This window comes from Rhyacophila brunnea, unplaced genomic scaffold (genome assembly GCF_057557595.1).
Source record: "Rhyacophila brunnea isolate RB1 unplaced genomic scaffold, BYU_Rbru_1.0 scaffold_2, whole genome shotgun sequence".
Lineage (NCBI taxonomy): Eukaryota > Metazoa > Arthropoda > Insecta > Trichoptera > Rhyacophilidae > Rhyacophila > Rhyacophila brunnea.
Genome location: NW_028232859.1, coordinates 31746671 through 31758747, shown reverse-complemented (window position 1 = coordinate 31758747; position 12077 = coordinate 31746671). Strand labels below are relative to the sequence as shown.

The 12077-nt window shown below is 33.8% G+C and overlaps 1 protein-coding gene across 1 annotated transcript in view; it reads right to left on the bottom strand.

The window, feature by feature from the left end:
* Positions 1 to 1695: 1695 nt before the first annotated feature.
* LOC147072189 (uncharacterized) overlaps positions 1696 to 12077 on the bottom strand; it is a 124638-nt gene continuing 114256 nt past the window's right edge. Inside the window, exons 3-6 of the mRNA XM_085946682.1 lie at positions 8857 to 9218; positions 4758 to 7892; positions 2410 to 2524; positions 1696 to 2159 (exon numbers count right to left, since the gene is read on the bottom strand). Coding sequence (XP_085802808.1) covers positions 2093 to 2159; positions 2410 to 2524; positions 4758 to 7892; positions 8857 to 9145 — 3606 coding nt within the window. The 5' untranslated portion in view covers positions 9146 to 9218 and the 3' untranslated portion in view covers positions 1696 to 2092. The remainder of the gene's footprint in view (positions 2160 to 2409; positions 2525 to 4757; positions 7893 to 8856; positions 9219 to 12077) is intronic.

Genomic DNA, 12077 nt, shown 5'->3' with positions numbered 1-12077 from the left:
AGACTGAGATATTCCAAAATTATATGTAATAATGTTTGTTTAATTATATGCAGTAATGCTACATGTTTTGCATTGTATTTAGTATTTCGTTCAAATTTACCACTTTGGTCCTCATTATTTTTTGTGTTTAGGTTTTTAAAACACAATCACTGCTGACCTTTTAATTACCACATTTAAATAAGATGTTAATTATATCTAATGGCCAACTACTCCAAACGCGCCAGTCGCAGTAAATTTAAGTGAGCAGGAAACATGCTAAAAAAATAATACCATTGACTGAAGGCAATTCATGGATTTTGAATTTTAATTCTAATCGATTTAAGTTTTGTACTATTCCATTTGAATCATTTTTAGCAAGCACATTCATTCGCCTGCGGTAAATATACAACTGATCAGTTGTATATTTACTATAGGTGGATCAGCGTAGTGTCGATGCCGAAACTAAAGATTAATAAATACTACAAAAGTTAATCAATTAGAACGCTATAATATGTCAGTTAAAGTCTTTCAGTGCTAAAGACGCGCTAGGCGCGGTTTCATTAGTTGGCCATTAACTATAATTAGCATGATATTTAAATGTGGTAATTAATTAGTAATTATCTGGTCAGCGGTGGGTGTGTTAAGTAATTGATTCTCATGGGCATACAAGGGCTTTAATAGAATCACTGAAAATACACTAAGTTGATTCCATAAGCTTTTCGAAATGTCCCATTTATTATAAAATTTTAAACACATTTTAAATTTATGAGTTGTTTTTATACACAAACTGGTGATAGTATTTCCAACTGACCTCTAGTGCACATTGTCTGCATTTTTTTTATGTGGTAAAAGTATTATGTATATGGAAGTTTTTGTATTCATAACAGGATTGATATATAAATCCTAATTAAAATAATTTCAGTGCATATAAAAATACTTACTATTATTTTAAACAAGTAAAATATTAAAATACAACACAAGGGGTGACATATTTCATAAAAATGTATCTCTCGATAGTCACATTTATAATATAAGTGTATGAATCTGCTTTTATAGTGGAGCTTGTAATCTCATAAATTACTTATACATAATCAAAGAGGGCTTCAAAGGTACAGTTAGTACAAATTTATTAAATAGTCATATTATATAAAATAAATACTACATCCAGATGACATGTGAATTAATTTGTCAAATCGAGTATTTCATTGGATAATTCCACTTCACACAATTCGAACATTTTCTCGTAGACCGCTAATTTCTGTCATTTCTAATATTATGTAAATGTGCTTAAATTTAACATGATCTCCATTTATGCAGAAGCTTTTTTTATTTTATATAAATGTAAGAGAAATGCAACAATATACAGGTCTTATTTGTAGTAAATAGATCATCTAAATTATCCATTGCAAAGTAGATAAGTCAAACCTTCACAAATACACGTGTTAAACTGTGAGTCATGTATGATGTTACAAGAATAAAAACCAGTATCATCTGAACTCTGTCGTAAGCCGTGTTTGATTTGTGGAGCTACATTTGAAAATCATGAAGTTCTTATCAGTTTTTTCTAATATAATGTGTGAAGACGAGTCTTGAATATACATATGCTACTGTACAAAACGGAGGAAGAAAAAACACAAGAAAATGTACGATTCGGTGTTGTGTCAACCTATGTATGGAACACTATTAATAATCTATACACTCACTAATTTTTTTGTTATAGATACAGAATAAATTACTGGTGACTTAGATATATTACGTAGTCACCTTAGAATACTTGCAAATTGTAATTACTGTCCAACAAGATCTTCTTGGTTACATGTTAAAACTGTGAACTAACAAGCTCCTCCCATTTTTAATCGCACTTCTATTGAAGCGCCTTCCGGTTAGCGACGAGTTGTCCACGTGTTAAAACTGTGAACTAACATGTTCCTCCTACTTTTAACCGCACAAGCGACTTCCAGTTATTGGCTAGATCTTCTTGTCGGACAGTAACACAGAATATATTATAGAAATCAAATATCGCTATTTTTGTCATGTTTCAGTCATAATAATGATGTTCTTAATACATACTATTTCCTTATACTGATGGGGATATTATACAAATGATTAATAATTATGTGTTTTTTGTATTTTTGGCAAAGCTGTCAGTGAAAACTTCGACGGACTTCGATCTGGGTGTCCTGAAATGAAAATAATATGTAATTAGTAAATAGAAGCAACTTATTACATAAATTTGACCAACTTTACTCAACTTGACTTGACACCAAACTTTACAAAGTTTGGGATAAAATTTAATGATTGAATTTACATTTGAAAATATGCTGTAACACATTTCATGGCTGTAAAACAGAGTTTGAGAATTAGACAATATTATCTTAAAAGTGTTTTCTGCAAGGTGAATATATAATTTAATTGTTGTGCAAATATTACCGTCTGGAAACTTGTAGTTCTATTTCTCCTTCCTTTACTTGTTTAAATAAGCCAATTGCACCGGCATGACTTAGTCCTTGAGTTGATACACCATTTACAGATACTATCTCATCACCTGAAGAAATAAAAAGGTAAATATCACATATAATTATGTATTATAAAAAACCTATACGGAATGGAACTTTTCAGCAGATTATGAATAATAAATAACTCTGTAACAGTTTATTATGTTACTGCATGTACTAATTAATAAATTAATATAATACAATGTCATACTGAGATTGAACAGACCAGGTACAGTGCCATATGTGTTGACACATATCAATCGTCGTAAAGTCCACTGAATGTCAAACTGAGAAAAATGCAGTTTTATCATATCTTGTAATACAAATGGTTGTAACATGTGAGATATTGTAAGATAATTGAATCTGATACCCACGATGGCTACAAGTAAGTCCTGAGGGTATTCCTTCAGTGCAACATTTATAAAAAATGTTTTTATTTTGGACTTAAGCAGTTTAGATAAAATGCAGGTGGACTTTATGAGTTTTGATAAATTTTCAGTTGGACTTTAAGCGGTTTGAAAAAACTTTGCATGGACTTAATGCAATTCGATATGTATCCGGGCGGCCATTTTTATTATTTTCAAAGGGACGTATCCAGGAGTATGTTTATTGGCATTATCAATAAAAACAAAACAAGTTTATTTATTATCGAACTTAGGTAAGTGGTTTATGTCACAAATAGTAAATTGGTAGAAAATTTTAAGTAAAATACGTTTTCGAATGCCGTCGTCGTAATGGCCACTGAAACATGTGTCATATTTTTTCTAATGGTCAAAATATTAATAAAAAAAGTCAAGTCTTTTGAGGCACAAATAAAAAATCACGTATTATGTTTTATGAGAAATGTATACCTATATTTTTAGATGGTTTGTGGTAACATCTTTTTTTTCATGCTGCCACACTTCAACTATTCATAATTATTATTAATTGTTTGTTGCATTTTTATCGTGATCCTTGACTTAATAGGTAGGTGATAAAGTTTTTACCTACTTTATTGTATTAATTTACTGTTAAGTGAGAATTAACTGTATTCGTTGTCAGTGTGTACTTGAAAAGTGCGCATAGTGCACAAAAATGCCGAAAGGCGAAAACCGGATCGCAAAAAACGACTCAAATGAAATAGTAAAAAACTTAAATCGATTAGAATTTAATTTATTTAATGGTGAATTGAGCGGAATCTTAGGTATTAGTAATAATTATGAAATATATTTAGGTAATAACCTAGTTCATTGAATAATAAAAGCAATATTACTCTTAATTTTAAGTACATAGACTTGATTCTACATGGGTAAATTTGCATTGCTCCAATACGGCCCTGTCTCACAAGTTACAACATACTGTAACGTCAAAAACTGAACTCAGTATCAAGTAAACTCAAAATTTTTGTGTCTTGGCGGCATTTTTCTTCTTAGCTTCGGTACTCAACCTCTTTCTGGCTTTGTCTGGATCCACAAAATCCACTTCTACATCCATTTTATGTAATAATTGTTTAGAAATTAACGAAAATGATAGGTGCCGTCGTTCACCTGTAGCTTGAAAGTAGAAGAATGGCGGCCATGACAGGGTGCTAGCTTGTCCGTGATTGGTCCGTAGGCACTTTATGGGGTTAGATAAAATACGCTTGTGAACTTTAGGTGGTTTGAAAAAATATTGATCTTTCGAAACGTGATTTTATACGTAAACAGTGGACTTTTGTGGGTTTGCAGTATACCATAATGTGCAGATTTGCATACTCTATTAAACGTATATCAAAAGTCATTTTTTTCAATATGTGGACTTTACGGCGTTTGATATCCATCAACACATATGGTCGTCAATTCTCTTAGTGTGGGCAATATTATTGAATGAAAATATGAGATAAGAATATAAATGGTACAGATTGAACGTAAAGGGCATATACCATACATTCATGCCAAAATATTTTTTTTTGCTGTAAAAAATAATATACTATGTATATGTTACACTTCTTCATCCACTTATTTTCAGTTACATCAACTAGGTACCTTTTTTTAAAAACAATGGTATGGCCATTTGGTTTTTAACAGTACAAGGAAAATTCTTTTGCGAATTACTTGCAATTTTAAAACATCACAGTATACACCATTCTGCATGTGTATGATTCAATTTGAAAACACCTTAATTAATATAACCACTAAAAAAGATCTTTATTGAAAAAAAATATAACTCCCAACGGAATAATAAAGAAGGAAGAATAAAAAAAATAGTTTGGTAAAGATTGAGTTAGAAATTATTGTTTTATCACAAATGTTTTTAGTTATTTACCTTCAAAAATAGTGCCCTGATCAGCTGCTTGTCCAGTAGGGAATATTGTTTTCACGAATATGCCCATTTGTCCTTTCGGAGAGTCAGTGCCGCCAACAATACTAAATCCAAGACTTTTCTTGCCATTACCTTTCCAGAAACACACAAAGTGACAACCATTTGTACTTGATGGTTTTATCTGACTGAGAATTTCTTGAGTTTGGCAAAGACCAATAATATCAGAGTTAGATTGTAATCTGTCCTCGCTTTCGTTAACAACATTTTTGCTTCTTGGAGAAATTGATATTCTTTGCGATCCAAATCTGGCAAATCCATATAAATTGTCATGATTTGCAGGGTTAGGAGGGTTTGGTATAGTACGAACTGATGGAACAGGTGGGTATGTCAAAATCCTTTTGGCTGTTTTATTTGGGCCATCATCTTCTAAAGAATAACATCGCGACGATATCTGTTCTACAGTTTTTACCAGTTTACTGCCACTAGTTCCTTGAATATTATCAATACGAATGGGTCGATATGATATTCTTTCAATATTATTCATTCGTGTTAAAGTATTCTGGTCATCATCAGGTACCGTTTCGATTCCAGCATAGTTTTGAGATGACAGAGATCTCCTCATAGTATTTCTCTCTAAGAGTTTTTCATCATCACTCTTTAAATTTGATGCCATACCGGATGTGTGATTATATCTTGGAATTCTCTCGGTGCAGCTCTTTCTTACATGAGGAGTGATGTCACCTAATATTTCAGATGCTGAATAAAAATCTGAATTTATTCCATTTGATAAATTAGAACGATTATTTTTGGTGTGGGTATTTCTGTCAGCGGTTGAAACATAGGTTGAATTTGCTAACGGCTTTGCGGACAACGGTATGTGTTGTACCACCGATGTTGTCACAACTCTGCTTACAGTATGAGTGACCGGTGTGTATTCATCGTGTGCCATTATAAGATCAACTTGATACCTTTGAAATAAAGCTCCCTGTTGACCAGTTGTTTGAGAAGAAAAGCTGTTCACGATGTGTTGCACTTGCTGAAGTGACGCCAACCCTCGTAAAACCTTTCCATTCACATTCACTATCTCATCACCCAGCCGCAGACGACCGTCTCTATGAGCTATGCCGTCGACATCCAATTTTACAATAATATATCGAATTTCATATTCATCACACGATGCGTCAGTGGGAACTTTGTGTTGGGCCAGATAGACTCCTAAACTTTCTTCGATACTAGACTTTAGAAGTCTAATTCTCCTAAATCTTTTAGTGCAGGGAGGAGTTTTACTCATAAATTCTTGTTCATTTCCAGGTGAGACTGTTAGTTGACTTTCTAATGATTTGAGCTCATAGTCCGCAGCGAAACCATTTATCATGGGTTTTTGTCCTACTAACTGAGATTGAAGGAATTTAAATTTCCGTGTTTGTACTCTTTCATCTAATGTAATTGTTTTAAATCCATATGGTAAATGTAAAGATTCGGGGTTATCTTTTTTGTTTACATATTGCAATTCTTGTGCTGGTTCATAATTCGAATTTCGCTTGTCATCATTATTATGATAAGTTGACACGGCTTTACAATGGCCACTATTGGGAGTCTGGCCAGTGTTTCCATCCAAAGGAGAATAAGTGTCACATGATTCTGTATTCATTGATAACAATGCACAAGGAGTAGGACTTCGAATCATTTGATTGTGATCATTGTAATATGGGCTCATGTCATGATAACTAGAATGTCTCGTCTCAGGTTGTTTTGATCTGTTTTTTATGCATGTTTCATTCGATGCCATTTCTGTAATTAATTTTATTTCATTGGTCAGTTCTTCATTTTCTTGCTCTAAAACTGATGCACTGTCGGGTGGTGAATGATTACTGTGTTCATCATTTAGACGACTGTCACTGTCGTATCCTGATTCATTCGAACTGACATAATTGCTGAGGCGGTTAAGATTCATGTGACCGTCAGTCTCTGAAAAATTATATATGCTACAGTTGGAAGATGAACATTCAGCTGGGTTTTGCTGTCTAAGGTTAAATTTAGTTAAGCGATCTGAAAGAGGGACGCTATGCCTATGTCCGGCTATCAACATTACATTATCAGGGTCAGTTATCTGCGACGAAAATGGATAATGGACTCCATTAGTTTGTTGTATTGTATTTGGATTGTGGGATTCGTTGATTTTGAATTTACGAGCTCCCGGGTCACATCGTAATGAAAATCGTAAGTCAGAACCGTCTTTTTTGACTCTTCCTAATGTGCTGCACATCATTTCGTCGAGTACTGAAACACTGTCTGATAAATTAAAGTGCTCTTCAGAATTAGCCCTCAATTTATGAGCGCGTTCTGAACGTGTACTTAAGACTGAGTCACGACCACTGCTGCTTTTCTCTATAAGACTTTGTCGATATATAGGCTTCAAATGTTGATTGAGAACGCTGCCTCCATTTTCTTCAGGTAATACTGATAGTTTTGATCGTAAAAAAGCATATGGAAAATTTGCTTTTTTTCCATTGGATTGTCCTAAATTGTTTGACGAATCCAAGTTAGAGATATTATCGCAACTCACTGCTTTAGCTGGCACGGCTAAGTAGTTATTATCTAAACCTAAAGAATAGTTCATATTTTGACTGCCGGAAGATTCTCTTGGCTGGTCTCCTCCATCTTGAAGATCTAATCCTTCAGTAGGATCATCCGCTTTTATATATGTTGATATATGGGAAGTAGAACAGCTTCTAAATAAAGCTGGGGCAGTATTTTTACTGTTGACGTTATTATAAGATCTTCGGGATTTATCTGAAATCGATTGTGAGTTTTTCGATGAATTAAGCATTCCAGTTGAACCCATTCTATAGAAGAGATTTTTGAATGGGCTCGGAGATCTGTCTCTCATGTGCACTTTTACTGATGAATTTGACAGCGTATCAGGATCCTTTTTAGGTGTGTTCGATTCAGAAAGACTTCTACCCATTTTCCAAGGGTGTTTCTTGCGGTATGTCCCGATGTTACTCAGTGGCGGTGGTGTGTTGCTTGAGATATTAGTATCGGCTGGTTGAGGAACATCTACCAGCGGCTCTTTGGGGTCATGTCTTCTAAGCAAGTCAAGCTTTTTACCCATCCGACGTCCCCAAGTGGCAATAACTGAAAAATAATAATGATAACTTAGTAGGTAAGTATAAATATTTTACTACCATTCAGTGCACTTCCAAACTTCTAAGCATGCAGTAACATGATTAAATTGAAACAAGAGACTTTGATAGTTAACAGTGCCCGTTGCACATGTATATTGCTGTATATGGTATAAATCAAGGATGAATAAACTTTTGAAACAGAATGTCACAAGAAAAGAATAGGAGTAGCACAATATTTTGAACTTATTTAAGACATAAACATATTTTATAAGTGGGGTCGATTATTTTTTAAGTAGAGAAAATTTCTCGAGTACCTGCAACTAATGTAGCTCGAACCGTTTTAATTGTAGGCTCTAAATGCTCATCGGTTATTTAGCTTTTCAATATATTTTTTATTTGGTTCATGCTTGTATACTATGCATTTACAGTTATGTAGAATCAGTATAACCGTCTTGAAAATCATTGTTTGCTATATATCATAAAATTATAGGAGCCCACTTGAGTTGTGAACTCAGATTGCATTTTTCCATCTCCAAATTTTCATATTCACCAAGATATACAAATTTAGGGCTACTCGTACAACTCTTTGTTCACTATGTCTAAAATTGCATTTCAAAAGTGCCTGTGTCAATATCCAATGGAAAAATGGCATAATTTCAGAGGTTATCAATATTCAGAATGAAGGGTTCCAGTTCCAAAGTAATCGAGTGGTTAGAGGTTTTGATTTTGGTTCAATTTCAGTTTTGGTTTATACAAGTCACATCGCTACTAAATGTCACTGGTGGTGAACGTGTTATCATTAGATAAAACTAACATTTTGAAGCATAAAATGGTTGAATGATAATATGATATGAAAGAATTGATTCTCGTTTGTTCTAGAAATTCAAAAAATAGTTTTTCTGTGCATCTATACCTAAGTAGTGTTCAATGGATATTGAAACCACACTAAATAATAAAATAATTCTTATACCAACCTTTCTTCATTTCCTTTTCTCTCGCTATGTCATCTTCAAGAATCATAGCAGGCATTGCAGTGACAACATGGTATTCGGATGTTCCCGTTTCATCTCCCTTGTCTTCGGCTCTTTCCTTTTCTCGGGGGACTCTCGCCTGAGAGCCAGAGTAGGTGTTCGTGGGGCTCTGAGTAGGGGACGAGACGCTCGTTGGACGGGTGATCAGTCTCCCGTTGAGGTCTCCGGTTGAGGGAGACCCCGAGGGAGCCAGGCCATGGTCGCTGTGACGGCGACCCTTAAATAGACGCATCTTCTGACAGTTACAGCTTCGAGTGATTAAATCAGCGGCAGCCAGATATTTGCAGCATTGTGCCAGTCAGCAGCTGAAAATAAAATGAATACCTTTTAAAATAGCTCATTATTTAAACAATGTCATCTATCAGTTGTATTGATTAAATTAGGATATTTAAAAATTAAACTGTCATTATGGGCGTAAATTTTTTTATGAACCTACCCAATATAATAAATAATATAATACTTTCTAAATGTTGTCTTGATGAAGATACTGTCTTTAGGGTCTAGTGGGTTATCTTATATCTAGATTTATTGAAAAATAAGCTTATCGATAACAACACTTAAGCGTCAATTAGATTGAGCTTCTTTACGAGCTGTAAGTTGGCGAATTTATAATCTGCCTGTAAAGTCGCCCAGTGTAATCATCGAACAAGCTAACAAGCAGGTTGTAAACACTCTACCGAGAAAAGTTGAAAGCCGGTCAACTTTACACGCTACACGCCGGCGTGTGGGCCTACTGCGTCTGCGCAGTAGAGCGCAGTAGAAACCTCCCGGTAAAAAAACGAACTACGCTCTGTCAAAATAGTCGCTGGCTTGTGGCTTCTCAGCGAATGGAAGGTTTTGTGTGTAATCATCAAATCACAGTAGCTGAATCGCCCGCTTTTAAATTCGCCAACAAACAGCTCGTAAAGAAGCTCAATGTAATTGACGCTTTAGAGGCCATCCATATATGGAGACCGTATGTGGTTTTGTACCGTGTGCCATATTTAACTTATGATTTCTGTTCGTGGAAATATATGTAGACTAAGTTTATAAGCATCTGAGGATATCCGTTTAAATACCATATACATACACTACTTAGTAAAAAACTCCATGAATAGAAATCATAAGTTTCAGGTACCTACTGGGATTTAAGAAATGCGTCTATTTCAAAATACCGGCAGAGGTACCCACACTTCCATATTTGTGGTAAATGACGTTTTTGTGTTTCAAGCGTAAGTAGTTGATTTTAGCAGTCGTTTTATTTTTCAAATTAGAATAATATCCAATATTAGCCGAACGAAAGTGAAGTAAAGTCACATTAGACATATCAGCTAAATATGTTTATATAATTTAGTTTCTGTAAGTCATTAAGTTTTTAATCATTTTTTCGAATGCTTTTGGCAGGTTATTGCGTGATATTATTTACATAGGTAGGTATATTAAGTATATACGTATTTTTGTTAGATTTCGACCATGTGGACTTATCGGTACTCATTGCACTGAAAGTTAATTGGATATACGTGGCAGCGAAGAACCAGAAACCGAGAGGAGTGGAAGGAGGCCTTCATCCATCAGTGGATCAACTATGATGACATCCAATAATATTAATGTAAAAATGTCATTTTTGCAGAAAAGAATATAATTATACCATAAAAATGTGATTATATTAATGTATTATTAAAGCTTAGTGGATAAGCACACTATGACTAATTACTGTGACTATAGCTTGTGATTTCTGACTTTTACCACTTCTCGATATTCGAGAATTTTCGAAATCAGGAATACTTATTTGTTTTCTCGAGAATTCGAGGTTGGTTTTCTTAATCCTAGAGAATTCGAAAATAATATGAAACTACCTCTTCTTACTTTTTAAAAATTTATTTAGCTTTATCGATCATTTTTTTCCAATTCGAGAAATTCCATTCAGAATCGAGGGTTTGAGGGTTTTTTTTATTTATTTTTATTATTCTAAAACCTTTTTACCGAGCCTAGTAACGATTTCTCGATAAATGAGAATTTTCGAAATTTCTGAAAAAATATTTTTCGAGAATTCTCCAGACGGGATTTCTCGATCACAACATCTAATTGCGACTAGAGTTGGGTATTTCCCGAAAAAATCTCAATCTCGAGAATCGGGATTTCCAGAAAAGAATTCTCGAGATATTGGGATATTTAAAAAAACCTGTAAAAATCCTAAAATCAGTGTAAAAACAGACAAATTCCAAAAAAAATATGATTTTTATTCATTTATGTAAGAAGACAAACAAAATAGAAGTAGGAAAACAAAAATAATTCAAAACATTACTTATTAAAATAGAATTTCAAAAAACACAAACTGTCAATCGCTGCGTCTGACAATCGTGTACGTTTTTGAGACACAAAATTTCCTGATGTCGCAAAAATTGCGCTCATTTTGAGTCGACGTTGGCTTAATTGAGTTAAATGCCCCGATCAGTCTTTGAACGTTTTTTGTTTTCTGTCCAATTTTTTCATATAGAAAATCGTTTTTTCAATTAATATTTGATAATAAAGAAATCCCGAATCCCGATGAAAGATTCTCGAGAAGCGGGATTTCCCGAAATGTTAAAAATTTTAATTCTCGAGATTCGGGAATGAAAATCTCGAAGACTTCTCGAGAATTCCCGAAACCCAACTCTAATTATTGTGACTGAATGACTTTGACAATATTATATTATTATAGTATTTTGACAGAATTACAGATTGCAAGCAAAATTAACTACCTGACTTACGCTAGACTTACTTGCATATTATAAAATAAATCTTGTGTTATGATATGAAGTATGGCATTCTATAAACAGGTGTAGTGCCAACATACATTCACTTCTGATTGGAACAGTCAATTGAACATAAAATTTCTACAAGGTCATATTACACTTCGATACAATATTACGTATTAATTTAATGAAAAAATAATCTGTTGTGATTAAGTATTATGTAGATTTTTTCCGCGTTAAAGTTTGTACCTATGTTCTTGTTATTTTTTGTGCTAGATAAATAATCTGACCAGTCCAGGCATGAGTGGTTCAAAATCATGTTATAATCACACAGGTGATCAAATTAACCGTCTACCTGCTTTTATATTATGTTATACATATTATACACCAGGTATGTCCAACTTCATTTAGGCTGTGATTTACTGTCCAGTATCAAAACTACACTCACCT